The 15,731-nt window shown below is 34.6% G+C and overlaps 1 protein-coding gene across 1 annotated transcript in view; it reads right to left on the bottom strand.

Annotated features, from left to right (window-relative positions):
- The window catches only part of LOC150096918 (glycogen-binding subunit 76A-like), a 43,521-nt gene extending 28,747 nt beyond the window's left edge, over positions 1-14,774 (bottom strand). Inside the window, exon 1 of the mRNA XM_090408041.1 lies at positions 13,959-14,774. Coding sequence (XP_090264167.1) covers positions 13,959-14,283 — 325 coding nt within the window. The 5' untranslated portion in view covers positions 14,284-14,774. The remainder of the gene's footprint in view (positions 1-13,958) is intronic.
- Between the last annotated feature and the right edge of the window lie 957 nt (positions 14,775-15,731).

Raw genomic sequence — 15,731 nt, 5'->3', positions numbered from 1 at the left:
AAGATATCCTTGATGTATGGAGTAATTACTTCAAAAAATTGCTAAATGAAACAATCAGTGACAGCACAGTAGTAAAAAACACTCAACAGATATGCAATCAGGAATACATATCCATACTTGAAGTAGAAAAATCCATCAAAAGCCTGAAATGTGGAAAGGTAGTGAGAGTAAATGATATTCAACCAGAAATGCTCAAGTACTGAGGTATAAATGTCTTACTGTTGCTGCACTGCATAGTTCAGAAAGCTTGGACAGAGGGACGAATTCCAGATGATGGGAGTAAAGCTCTCATTGTACCCATATATAAAAAGGGAAATAAAACTGAATGTGAGAATTACAGAGGTACTTCCCTACTGAGTGTTCCTGGTAAGATTTATGCAAGTATACTTGAGAATTGGTTGAGAAGGATTGTGGAAGGGAAGCTTGGTGAAAAACAAACTGGATTCAGACCAAATAGAGGCTGTCAGGATCAGATTTTCACTTTATAACAAATAGTTAAGAAATCATGGGAATACAACAAACATTTCATGTGTTCCCATGTCGGTCAAAGCTTTCCAGTAGGCGGAAACAGAGTTCAGAGACGGAATAAATGTATAATTAATTAATTATAAAATAATAAATAAATAAAAATATAAACAATTAACAGCAATCACTTCCAAACACTTAGAAATAGGCATACAGTCTGTCTGATTAAGATTAGGATGGTAGTGAAGGGCTTCATGATTCAAAAAGTAGATGATCAAATTTGAACCTACTGTATGTAGCATCTTGGTACAGTTCCAGTGAGCTCTGTGTCTAGTGTTGATGACATGAGAAGCAAGTCCTATATCTTCAGAATTCAAAAATTTTATATAATCTTGATTCTTCAATTCTAATAGTTGCAGAACAGACAATCTGTCCAGAGCAGCAAAGGTGACAAGAACATGGTATTTGATAAACACCAGTGATAATGCATAACGTATCTTTGATAGGTGGTAAAAAAGATAACTTCCAGACTGGTTTGAAGATGAAGTGCAGATTATATCTGTGAAAGGTCCTTGTTAGTTGTTCAGATGTTCCTTTAAGGTAGGGTATGATGATCCTTTTAACATCAGATTGCAATCTGGAAGAGGGGTGATAATTATCAAATATTTTCTATATCAAGGTCTCGCTGTATCCATTAAGTTTTATTTAATTCTTCTAATAGAAGAGACTCAGAAGAACAAATTGTGTATGCTTAGTCTACAAGGCTTGTGATAATACTTATTTGGATAGCTTTCTATAAACAGAAAATTCAATATTACCAACAGAGTTATGATGTATTAAAGTATCCAAAAAGGGAAAATTGTTAGATTCACATTCAATAGTGAAATTAATGCGAGTATATCAGGAGTTAATTTTATACAGAAAGTGAAGTAGTTCTGTTTCAGAATGAGACCAGATTACAAAGATGTCATCTTTGTAATCTGGTTATCTGCTGTAATTATTTTATAGAGCATTTAGAGGATCAGATTTCTAACACTATTTCTCCTCGACCTTGCATTTGGCTACTTTTGTGGATAACATCTTTACAATCTGGTCTCACTCTGAAACAGAACCAATTCAGTTTCTGTATAAAATTAACTCCTTATATACTCGCATCAACTTCACTATTGAACATGAATCTAACAACAATTCCCCCTTTTTGGATACCTTAGTACATTATAACTCTGCTGGTAATATTGAATTTTCTGTTTACAGGAAGCCATCCAACTAGGTATTACCAAAAGTCTTGTACATCGAGTACAAACAGTTTGTTCTTCTGAGGTTCTTCTATTAGAAGAATTAAACAAAACTCACTCTATTATTTAATGGATACAATGAGGCCTTGAGAGAGAAAATGTTTGATGATTATCATCCCTCTTCCAGATTGCAATCTTGCTACCCTTCAGATATAATTATCTGAAGGGTAGCAATTACCCTTCAGATATAATTTATACCCCACCTTCATATTAGCCCAGAAATTGTCATTTTTCTTACCACCTATTATAGATACATTATCGCCTTTATCCTTGCCTGATGTTTATCAAATACCATGTTCTTGTTTGTCATCTTTGCTACTTTGGACAGACTGACTGTTCTGCTACTATTAGAATTGAAGAACATCAAGATTATATAAAATTTTTGAATTCTGAAGGTTCAGGCCTTGCTTCTCATGCCATCAACACTATATATAGCAATATCACTACTGCATATAGCAGTAGTGATACTGCTATATGCCAGCCTGGCTGGCTGAGTTGTCCACTCTCCACCGATGAGGCTGTGGGTTCAAATCCTGCCAAGGGCATGGATGTTTGCGATTGTCCTACTAACCTCTTACCATACACTGTACCCTGTATGCTGGTGAAGTATGACCTTTGATATCTTTGAGCTATAAAAATCAAATCAACAACTTCAACATACAGTAGGTTCAATCGTCTATTTCTTGAATCGTGTGAATCCCTATGCCATCATCCTAACCTTAATCAGACAAGTGTATGCCTGTTTGTTAGGTTCTGATTCAGCCTCACACCATCACCTCTCACAAAATATAACTTTAATTAAAACTTTGAGGGACAGAACTTATAATATTTCCAGCACAGAAAAACAGAGAAATTAAGAATCTCAATATTTAACACAGATACTCAAAAAAAATGGTTATGAAGCAAAGACAATAAAAAGAATCCTCAACACACCTCCGACAAGCATCTCACAAAAGCAAGATTTCAAGAACGCAATCACGCTTCCATACAACAAGAATGTTACAGAGAAAATATCAAAGTTGTGTTTCTACCTCTGGAAAAAATTTCAAGATTTCTACATCCCCCAAAACCTCCACATCATCCTTTAAAAAAACCAGGTGTTTATAAAATTCATTGTTCCTGTGGCATCTGCTACGTAGGCCAGACGGGAAGATCAGGGGAAATTCGCATGAGCGAACACCAAAAAGACATGTAAAAAAGAGAACACAAATCAGGCCTAGCAAACCATACAACTTCCACCGGCCATAATGTACTCTGGCAAAAAACAAACATGTCTTACATTGAAAAAAAAAAATTGTTACATAAGAAAATATAAAGAAACTGCAAACATGCTTAGAATTCCAACACAATGCAACAAAAACCAGGGCCTAATTCTACACCAAGTTTGTTCTGCATTGATAAAAAATATACCCAAGTCAGACCTCGGACAATGTGAACGTGAACAACAGAACGTCACAGCATCCGGCATTGTTCAAACTTAGTATTCCACTGAATCTGCATTCGGATATTTAATTTAATGAACAGTTAGACGGTCACAACTGCATTGAATGAACTATTTTGAGTAATTTCTCATTTCTTGTGTTTAAACTTTTAGTTACCTTTGACCCCTGAAGATGTAAGTCAAACGACTTACGAAACTTGTCGGGTTTTTTATTTTTATTGGTATTTATCTTAATAAACATGTGGTCCAATTACCAGAATCTTTCTTATGAGGTGTATGCCTATTTTTAAGTTTTCAGAAGTGATTGCTGTTAGCTGTTTATAATATTTTATATTTTTATTTATTTATTATTTTAAAATTAATTAATTATACATCTATTCTCACGTCTCTGAACTAACAGCCTCCTACTGGACAGCTGTAAGACACGTGTCATTATACACATACTCACATATTGTATGACTCGTTCTTGTATTCAGAATTTAAATGTTGCTACCAGTTTTTCTGTCTTCTACTGAAAGAAGCTCATAACATATTGAGCAAAATATACAGGAGTAATAAATTATATTTAGTTTTCTCTTACATGTGTGAAGCCATTTTCAAAAAATATAGTTTGATCTTTTTTTTTTTGCCATTCTCCAGTGAGCGAAGACAACCTAATGAACATTAATGCTTCCAAAACACATTCCTGTATTTTCATAAGAGAGATCTTAATTTCAGATCTTCACAGAAGATCAACAATCTTTTTTTTTTGGGGGGGGGAGAGGCTGGCTTACCTCTAACTTTCCCCGACAGTGACATCCATAGCTACTTGACACTCAAAAAAAAAAAAAGCATAGGTTTTTCTATTGAAAAGAAGCCTTCTCTCTTGCTAACATTACATAAATCCTAATATTTGAAGATTTATGCAATGCGAGTATGTGAATATTCTTATCCTATTATTTATGTATTTGGGATGTACTACTTGGAATGTAGGGGTAGGGAATTCATCCATCTACACTGTTCTAATTAAAACTTGCTCTAACCACCAATGATAAAAGTTGAGACTGGACAAAAAGTAATCTCCCAGAGTTTTTTTGGAAAATAAAAAGGCATATGGGATTTATTATTTTAAATGCAGTCAACACTCACCACAGCAAACTCATATGGACCACAGGTATAGTATTATAGTTGGAAGGTTGCTATAATGAATTTAGCATAGCATTGTACCTATGACACTTTGGTTAGGTCTTTTTAGTAGTGTCTACTATAGAAAGAAAAAGAATAAACAGTAATGGAGACTAGAGGAATCTTTATATATGGCCTTTTGCAAATGAAGGTGAGAATTAACAGATCGCATACGGAGGTGAGAGTTTTTTCTCCCAGAAACTCTAAATTTTCATCTCGCATACAGGCAAATTGGCAATAAGAACACACAATTTACAGACAATGTATACTAGTGGTGGATGACACTGTGTTCATGATAGTGGTGTCGTGTAGTTAAAGAATTAAGTAAGGGAGATAGTGGGTTGTAGTGGAGTGGCATGTCCTCACACAATGAATCCTTGGAGGTGTTATGTAATTACCAGAAATTTAAATGTTCTCCCTCATCACTTCAAATTCACTGTTGCTTTAATGGTTTGAAGTTTTCAAAACCATTAAAATTCATTTTAGCATTACACAAATCACATATATGCTCATTCCAAGTTTTGTTCTGTCATGTTGTCTCCCTCCCACAATGAGTCTCTGACTCCATGGAGGTTAGATGCTAATCATCATCATCATGCATATCAAGGATTTAGGCTTAGCATGGTCTGTTCCGGCCTGCCTTAGAAGTCATCGTTGATCGTTAACCCTGGTTTTCTTTTTCCTAATGGCTTGTACTTTAGGCTTGTTTTGGTAATCTTTCTATTTTCATTCTTTGAACATGTTCCATCCATTTATGTTTATATTTTTTAATTTTTTCTATTACTGGTTCTTGGTTTAATTCTTTCATAATTTCTTCGTTTCTTTTGTGATCAAATAGAGTAGTTTTTCTCATAAACTTAATTTCTGCTGTTATTAATCGTTGTTTGTCTTTTTGTTTTATTGTGCAGATTTCACTTCCATCCAATAAGACTGGTAGGGCTAATTTATTGTATACTTTTAGTCTGGTTTGTTTTTGAACTAGGTTTGGTTTAAATATAGAGCTGTTATTTTTAAATATTTTGCAATTTATATCTTGTTCATTTTCATATGTGATTATATATCCTAGGTAGTTAAATGAATTCACCTGTTCTAAGATCTTTTATCTATTACTATCTTAGTTCTTGCTGGATCTTGTCCTTTAACCCCTTAACGTACCAATTAAAAATCAGAAAACAGCCGTTTTTCCACCAATTTTTTTATTCTTTATTTTCTTTATACACAAAAGAACATTAACAAATCTTGGAAAAAAACACAAAAAAATGTCTCTTTTTGCAAAAAAAAAGGTTAACTAAACTGCATCTACTTCGCTAAACCGAGTTAGTAAACAGCCCCAACACATATATCTTGTTTCTTTGCAAACCCTTTTATTGTGTTCATTCCTTTTTCTTGAGCAGAAGAAACACTGGCGAGTTGGATTTTCTTTCTTTTCTGTTGGTGGTATGAAAGATGGAAAATGTCATGCAGATAATCTCAGTGGTGTTGGGATATTTGATGGACGTCCACTTCTGGAAATGTTTGTAGTTTTATATTTTTCAATGGAGAGTTCGGTTACTTTGAGGCGAAAATCAAGTGAATCCATCTTACCGCTAGATTTTTTGGTAAAGCACGAAAGCGTTCCATAGTGCCAGGTCTAAGAGATGAAAGAAAATCTTTTTATAATACTTCTCTGCCTCTCTTTCTGGGTACAACATACGAAGACACCCATGGTATGGTTGTAATCCAACACAAGTTGAGGTTTTTTTATTCTTCCTTTGCACGTCTCTATATCTACCATTGATGTAGTGTGAATGATAGAGATAAGGGAGATATCCTTCTTGTCCTTCCATTTCATTACACATCCTTTCCCTCTCTGAAAACCAATTACTTCTCCAGTTTTCAATTTTTTATTCTTCAATTCACTGGGTGCTTCTTTTCGTGATAGGCATAATGTTCCATAAACATCGGTCTGATTTATTATCAATAGATCCGCTAATCCAGGTGAATTATAGAAATTGTCCATAGTCAAACAATAACTTTTATTCAATAAAAATTTCAAAGTCATCACTACTTGCGAAGACATTGGAAGATTGCTAAAATCTCTGTCCAGAATGGTATTCTTGCCAGTATAGATTATAAAATTATAGACATATCCATTTTGTGATTCACATAATAAGTATGTTTTTATGCCGAATCTGGCCCTTTTGAGAGGAATGTATTGTACCCATCCCAAATGACCTTTATAAAGCAATAAACATCAACAGTCACCAATTTCTCTGGCGTAATCGAATTGCCAAATTTTCTATTCAAATCTTCATAAATTGGCCAGATTTTGTTGAGTTTTGGGCGAGGGTGATTTGCTAGATCAAATTCATCATTATTTGAAAAATGTAGAAATTGTTTTATGGCCTCGAAGTGTTTCCTGCTCATACAATCCGGAAAAATGGTGTATATAATAATGCATTTTTTGTCCAATAATGATGGTATTCTGGTTTTCTTACTATACTTTGCAAAAGTACAACAGCCAAAAATACTCTGATTTCATTTGGATTTGTGTCATACCAAGAAGTCTTTTCTTTACCATGGGTATGACTCCTTGCACATCTATTTGTTTCATCCACAACACGTTGAATCAATTAATCATCAAAAAAAAGCTCGAAGAAATTTAGGCAATTATAATCGTGGACAAAAAATGTGCAAACACAAACGAAATAGCTGATACACACGTTTGGCAACTTTTCTCAGCTGAAAGGAAATAGGCACAAAATTGTCTAGTGTGTATATTCGGTTGTATTTATATGTGAAACCAAAATTCACGGTCACACGTATTAACGCGGGTGTGCAGAAAAAATTCAGTTTCTTGGACCCGAGTTAACTCGGTTAAGTGTGTTAAGGGGTTAAAGGCCATAGTTTTTGATTTTTCTGTTGATATTATCATACCATAATCTTTGGCTATTTCATTTAGATCTAAATTAGCTTTCTGTAAGTTATCTTCAGAATTTTTAATTATTATTTGGTTGTCGGCTTCACAGTAGGAGAAAGTTTAATACCTTGATGGAAATTTTTATTCCATTTTATTATTATTTCATTTAGGTAAATATTAAAAAGAGTTGCTGAGAGGGGACATCTCTGTCCCCTCTCAGCAACTCTCTGTCCCCTCTCAGCAACGAGAGAGATAAACCAAGGGGTCTATCTCTCTCGTATATGACAGCTCATGATATAATCTTATTTGTATTTGATTATTTTCATATATACTTATAATAGCTTTTTATTTGATATTTGTCTTTCTTTTAATATGTTAAATAAAATGCTTCTTTTAACTTTGTCAAATGCTTTTTCGATAAATATAATATGTATTTATTGACTTTATTGAAAATTTATTTAATTATACATTATTATATTATATATTATATATAATAATATATAATATTATATTTAATTTTTGGCAAAAGGCAGGATTTATACATGATCGTCCTTTTCTAAATCCATTCTGTACTTCTAAAATAAAGTTTTCAGAATATTTCATTAGTTTGCTATTTAAAATTCTGTTATATATTTTGTAACAGGAATTTAGTATGCTTATACCTTTTAGGGTCATCTCAACTACCTTTTTTAAGAGAGGAATCACAATTGCTTTTTCCCATTCTACTGGGGGGTTACCAGTTGAATAAATTTTATTTAAAAATAATAAGTCTTTTTTTGAATCTTGTTTCTGCATATTTATCTGAACCTAGCTTATCTTCTCCAGGTGATTTTCCATTTCTTGTTTCTTTCAGGCTGATTTCTAATCTTTAGTTATTTCCTTTTCATTTTCATTAAATGTTTGCCAGATGTCTTTTTTAAAATCTTTATCTGTCCACAATTCTGTGTAGAAATTTAGAAATTCTTCTAATTTCAATTCGGTGTTTAATTTTATGTTTTCTTTAGTATCTGCATTTAAGTGTTTCAAAATCTTATATACATTGGGTCTTATTTTATATAAATCATGTTCTAAGTTAGAAACAAATTTGTTCCATGATTCTCTATGTCTTATTCTGACTTCTCTTTTAGCTATGGCTCTTATCCTATTTCATCTTCTAATCTTTTACTGCTTAACCATTTATGACAGGCTTCTTTTTTCTTTTTGATTATTTCTTTGATTGTATCATCCCATATCTTCAGTTTTTTCCTTTTATTGAATTTTTTGGTCTTTCCTAAGCTTTCATTTGCTGCTGCATTTAGTATAGTTTTAATATTAAGCCATTCTATTTCTTTTTGTTTTATTTTATCTTGATATTGGTTAATTCTTTGTTCATATTGTGCCATTGTGTCATATAATAGTCTAGTTTTATAAACAAATGTTTTAAATTTTCTTTCTGTTCTTGTTACTTGTTACTTTACTTGTAGTCATTTAGGTGGTAATCTTAATTTTATTTTAATGAGGAAGTGGTCACTGCTTATTTCATAGTTAGATGTTAATAACAATGCTTTATGAATTTTTGCTCAGTGTTTCCCTTCATAAGGTTTTTCATAATTTAGTCTTCTGCTGTAATCCTGTGTATAAATCAGATCTTTATTCAAAAAGAAACAGTTCAAATTATATGAACAGTTCAATTACACAGTCCATTATAAATTTAGTTTAATCCTTTATCGAAGTGTAAGCAAACAAAGTTTGCGCCTGAAGTATCTTCAGGACTGAGGCAACTCATGGTAAAGGTGGACCAAGCACTCATCACTCCTAGTCTTAGCATCTACCATAATGCAAAGCACATCTCCTTGCAGACATGTATAATGCTATGCATTAAGGGAAGGGCCACTACCCAGACCGGTTTTAACCTTTATTGAATGTTCAATTACAGGTCAAAATCCAAAAACTCAGCATTGTTCCCCTCACCTTGCCACTGAGAAGAACTCTCAGCGCTGGCTCTACCCTGTGGCAGGCTCACCCCACCACCAAGCAGAGCCGCTCATTTGCTTATATGTCATCTGAGAGGGTAACAGCAACAGCCATGCCTCAGTTAACTTCATGGGCTACAGCATTGCCATTCATTACCCCCCCCCAAGGACCTGGGTAGCAGCAACAGCTGAGTCTCAGTTAAAACTTCATGGGCTACAGCATTCCCGTTCATCACCCAAGCTTCCAACTGGTTTCGACCTTTATTGAAGTCTAGTCAGAGGGAGCCAGACCCAGGTGGAAGCAATTGAAAAGTCATATTTACCTATATGAGTTGCCAAAAGGTGTCTCACCTTATTATTAAGTTACTCTGGAATTAGAGAAAGATGTTGGAATTTTTTTCCCTCTTAGTTAGACTATAATAAATTTAGTTTAATCCTTTATTCAAGTGTAAGCAAACAAAGTTTGTGCAAACAAAGTGTAAGCAAACAAGTATCTTCAGGACTGAGGCAACTCGTGGTAAAGGTGGACCAATTAAATTTATTATAGTCTAACCAAGTGGGAAAAAACTTCCAACATCTTTCTCTAAATCCAGAGTAACTTAATAATAAGGTGAGACACCTTTTGGCAACTCGTATAGGCAAATATGACTTCCCCATGCTTCTACTTTTGTATCACCACCTGTGGGTCTGGCTCCCACTGACGAGACCTCAATAAAGATCAAAACTGGTCTGGGTAGTGGCCTTTCCCTTAATGCATAGCATTATACATGTCCGCAAGGAGATGTGCTTTACATTATGGAAGATGCTAAGACTAGGAGTGATGAGAGCTTAGTCCACCTTTGCCACGAGTTGCCTCAGTCCTAAAGATACCTCAGGCATAAACTTTGTTTGCTTACACTTGAATAAAGGAGTAAACTAAATTTATTATAGTCTAACCAAGTGGGAAAAAACTTCCAACACAATCCATTTTTAGCATGATGAACTGGTATATGCAGTGCCAGATTTACGTATAAGCTAAAAAAGTTACAGGGCCCTCGCAATCCACCGGGGCCTCAAATAAAAAAACAAAAAGACCAGTTGATATAATTTAAAACAGTAGGGGCCTGTAGGTTTTGTATAGCTTAGGGCCTCAGCAAGTCTAAATCCGGCCCTGGGTATATGTCTAACATGTTATTTGCCATTAGATGTTGGACTGTGTCATGACAATTTCATTTAAAGTAAATTGTACTTTTATTTATTTCTGGCACATACTGAATTAAGTTTGGCTGATATCACTTAATGTGATATCAGCCTCTCTGAGAACTTTAGATGGACCTTTTAGTTATCATAGAGGCCTTAAGAGCTTTCAATGGGCACAATAAGTTCTTAAATCCCTTGCTTCCCACACTCATTAGCAGCATAATTCAGATTGAGATATGACATGACAAACAAATGGAAGCATAGCATTATACAACTGTATAATAAGTCAAGAATACATCCCAATTTCCCAATAATTTTGTTCTGAGATTAGTAATTTATTATTATTGTTAAATTATTATACTAATCCCACACATAAGGTGTCTCAAGACATATAATATGACAGTGAAGTACATCTGATTAGAAAAAAAAACTAATAAGTTTCTTGAAAACTTGGGATCAACATGGTTGGTGGAAAACACTATGGGGATGACTGCTCCAAAGGTCAAAGATGGCGCTGAAAGAAGAGAATGACAAGTTGGTTTGATATGTTTGGTGTTGAACTGTACATGAATGTTGACCAGTAGATGCTCTGATTTGTACTTTATTAGAGGAAAGTGAAAGAATGGTGGTGGTGGCCATAGAAATAACTAATGAAGACAATGCAGAAAGAGAGCATCTAAATCTAAGAACAAGTGAATGGAGGAAGTCAGTAAGAGCCATCTATTAAGCAAACAGCTCTCTTCTGGATACAACCGAACATTTGGCACATGGTGGGAGGGGGCTAATGCACCACATCAAGTGTGAGAATAACATCCTAAGATTTAGCAGATTAGAAAGTTATAAAGTGTTAAGAGTTTAACATAGTAGTGTTTAGAACAAAACAGAAAAACAAGCATTTTTTTTTGTTTTTTTTTTTTGTAAACTTAAGAGGCTATGGTAAAGATGTTTATGCCAGGATAGGATAGACGTGAAAGTCAATCAAAGAAGAGAAAAACTGACCTTTCTTCTGGGAAATAAGATGTGTTTTGGTAGCATCAAATTCACTACATTATCTTCACCTTGCCTGAGAAGAGCAAGAAGATATAGTGTATTATTATTAATTAATACTCTACATTCAGTTTAAGGCACTGCCCCTAGTTGATCTGGAAGCAGATTAAGTAACCGGATCACTGGAAGGTTTTGTAAATGAAGAAGAATGACCAGATATTAATGCAAGATCACTGATGTACAGGAGGAAGAGCCTACATAAAATCACACAACCTTGGAGTATTCCAACACTGATGGAAAAATCAAACAAGAGCAAAACATCCACCATGACATGCACTCAATAACCTGAGAGGAAGAGCTAGCAACCACCCACAAAGAATTGAAGGGGGACCATAAGATGTCAACTTGGAAACAAAGCTAAACTTGCTCAAATACCCTGAAATATTAAGAGTACTGGCAGAATTATACTGGTGATCAATTATTAACTGATAGGTCATTGTTGATTATATTCTCCATCACCTTTGAGAATACTAAGGTGAGGGCAATGGGATGATAGTTTGATGGGTGACTATTAGCTCCCTTTTGAGGAACAGAAAATATGAAACAGCATGAAACAAGCTGTTGAATTGATAACAGATGAGGAGGACGGCTTATAATGGTGATATAGAATGATGTCAGTTCTAGAGTACAAGCTCTTGGTACAAGTGAGAGGATACCATCTGAGGTGGGGATTCATTAGTATATGAATTACTGAGGATTTTTCTGCTGACAAAAGATCAAATGAGGCATGCTGTGGGTAGTCTATAGAGTAGGAAGGGCTCTGGCTTAGTCATCTAAGCAATAGCTGGAGAAGACTGATGCCAAAAGGTCTGCATTGTCTTTAGAAGATGTTACCATTCTTCCATCAGAATATAAGAGAATATATAAATTTTTTCCCCTTGACTTTAAATATTAGTGATTTAAATACATTTTAATGGCTTATACTGTTATGTTTTCATTTCACTAACTTATGGTATTATTACTGATAAGAAATTCCTTGGGTTCTTAGGACTGCAAAGGTCCACTCTGATCCCAACATGCTTATTAAATTTATTTAACATCAATTTGCTCATCTCATGACCCTGGTAAAGCATTTCATTTGCTTCTCACTCCTGTTTAGAAAAATGTACTAACTAAATCCTTATGGATTGCACTGTCGATCAACTTGTAAAACTAGTTAATCATTATCCTCCCTTATTAATATATTTTTAAAAAATGCAAAACTATTGATTCTGGTTCATTTAAGTTTTTTTTTTTTTTTTTTTTTTTTTTGTAATATTCAACTTTTTTTTGAGGGGGGATGAATAAAGTCTTTCTCTCATATATGTACAGTATATGTATCTACAGCATATATATACAGGGTGTTCGGGATAAATTTGACATATTTATAATTAATTATATTTTTCCGTAAGTTACATGTATTAACACACACTTCTCTTCATTTAAAAGTTTGGACCCTTCTTCATTCATATACAAGATGTCAGAAAGGATGGATAGCTGGAACCCACCTGAATCATGGAAGAGAATAACTTGTATCATGATGATTCGTGCCCGCCATCAAAATAAGGATATTACGACTGCTGCCCAATGCTCCCTGAATACAGTAAAAACAATCAGGCATGAACTAGAGACTTGCAATGGTGACTACGAGGATGTAGCAAGAAGAAAGATCCCTAGCAGACGATCTGATTGCGTTCGTACAGCAGAATTCCTCGCAAATCTGCAGGAACAGGTGTTGAAGAACCCTGGCATTGGAATTCGGGCTTTGTTCGTGGAGTTGCTAACTGTAGTCAAGCCCTGGATAACAAGGGTAGCCAATGGTAGGCCGTATGTATGGCAGCAGGATTCGGCCCCTTGCCACACCTCTGGGAAAAGTCAAAAATGGTTGTCTGAAAATTTCTACGACTTCACCAGTCCAAATGTTTGGCCTCCAAACTCCCCAGACCTTAACCCCATGGATTATTTTGTATGGGGCGCAGTTGAAAAAGACACCAATCGCACTTCCAGTAATACAAAAGCCCAGTTAATGGATAAAATTAAAACAGTTTTTGCGGCCCTTCCCAGGGAGACTGTAGCATCAGCTTGTTCGAGGTTCCGAAGCAGAATTGAAGCTGTGATCGATGCTAATGGTGGTTATTTTGAGTAAATCTTGTTGATAGTATTGTAATTAACTCTGCCTGTAATGTTTTTTTGTCAATTCATTAAATTTAATAGATACAAAGAAGATTTTCTTTTTCCTTACGAAACTGTCAAATTTATCCCGAACACCCTGTATATATATATATACAATTTACCTATTATTTGGATGACTGAGTCATAATCATGTAATTTCAGCACTATTTACCTTAGGTTTATATGGAGAAAGTGCTCTATTAAGCACCGAAATAATTATTCAAAATCTACAGAAATGTAAACATGATATATGTTACAAAACTTATCGTACTCCATTAACAATCTTAGAATAATTATCTTAAAAAAATAAATAACAAGCAAAAAGAAAACCATTTCTAAAAATGAACCATTTAATTAATTCTTACTTGAGTTAGTGGTTAATAACTCAGATGATGGCCTGACCAGGTCAGATAATAAGTCATCAAGTTTACCTATTCGAGAATTTATGTGCCGAATCTTGTTCTTAACGTGTTGCCTAATAATATCTGCACACAAATGACAACAGGAAAGATTTCGGGGTAAATACAAATGATAACGCTCTACATCTCTATTTTGCATTAACTGATTTTCAGTAAAAAAGTCTTCCAACTTTTCCAGTCTAAAATTTCCCAGTGAATGTAAACTCTCTGGAAAATCTAGAGAGAAACTTTTTTGTCTCTTTCTATTTTCAAGCCATTGCTTTCTTATCATGTCACCAAAAGTACATTAGAATGATGTAATGTTATCTTAAGATTAAAAGGTCATTTGTTATGCATTTAATAGCACAACAAGTTGTGGGAATTTAACGATACCACAAACAAAATATATTTAGCTGCCAATCATCAAAACATCCTTCTATACTAATATAAACCGTAGCGCATTTAATGCATCAGATTAAGTTAACCTTGGTGGCGCTATAAGAAACACAACTTTTCTCTTAATCGATCATTTCTGTTGAAAATTGAAGAGGCATGCACCTCTACCTTGGTAGACGCTGGGTTCCATTTTCGTCATAACGAATATATGGACTTTTTCAATTGAAAGTGAGTTAGCCGGTCTCATTCAAAGAACAGGATTAATAAAAAATAAAAATTGCTGAGTTACAAAATCAAAATCACAAAACTTGACAAGGCTTTTTACTTTGCCAACAAAGTTTGCGTATGAAGCATCTTTATGACTAGTCTGCTTGTAAGGAGAAGCTGTTGATTTCATATAAATTGCCGAGTATCCCATAATGAAACGCACAGTTCCTTTCGAGCGTGAATATTGCCATGCATTATGGGAAGGGTTACTTTCCAGACTGGTTTCGACTTTTATTATTAAGATCTCATAAGTGGGAGGTTGGCCGAAGAAGGTACCGAGATTAGATCTGAGATACAAAGTTTTTTCTCTGTTACAAAGTAAACTATACTCGCCAACCAATTATATTTTTAATACAGAATGATACAGGGTTATACAGAATTTCAGTAAATGGAATTTTTAATTTTATGGAGGGTGGGGAAAGGAGGCGAGGGCATCCATGGAAGTTGAGAATGAATGCTGTCAAGCAGGGAGTTAGGTCTAGCTTTTTCTCTCATATAGTGATTAGAAGATTGCTGTCGGATGTTGTCTTTGCAAGTAGTGCGAATAGCATGGCCTCCTTCAATGAGTTCCTGACTCCTTGTAAGTCTCTCTTAATAATAACAATAATAATAGTAATAATAATCTAACGCCTTTTATTTCGGTATAGGAAGTAAACGAAGCCATTTTAGCCATATCTAACTTTTAAAGACTGAGTGGGCAGTTCAATCTCTACTGGTAGCCGGTCAGAGATAGCTGGCCCAAGGCTGTCACTAATTTAATCAGCATACAGTGAAGAGACAGCTAACAAGTCCCTCCATTTCGTGGTCCCTAATCCTACCACAATATTTTTAATGTCTGAAAATAGTGTGGGTTCGACGGTCAATTCTCTTGAGTTTACGGGACGAAAAACCCAATTGCCCGTTCTAGAGATCGACTAACTCGGAACCGATCGAAAAAAGGATTAGAAAGTGTTCCTCAAGTTGGAAAGTAAATTTTAACCCAAGTCTTCCTTCTTGTGATCAAGTGCCGAGGAGTGCAAACGCCACTTGCACTGAGCTAAATAGGCTCCAATAATAATAATAATAATAATAATATAA

The sequence above is a fragment of the Typopeltis vanoorti genome, chromosome 18 (genome assembly GCF_054136105.1).
Source record: "Typopeltis vanoorti isolate ZY-2024b chromosome 18, IOZ_Tvanoo_1.0, whole genome shotgun sequence".
In the NCBI taxonomy this organism is placed as follows: Eukaryota; Metazoa; Arthropoda; class Arachnida; order Uropygi; family Thelyphonidae; genus Typopeltis; species Typopeltis vanoorti.
Note: the sequence above shows the minus strand (reverse complement) of the source record. Positions and strands in the feature narration are given on the sequence as shown.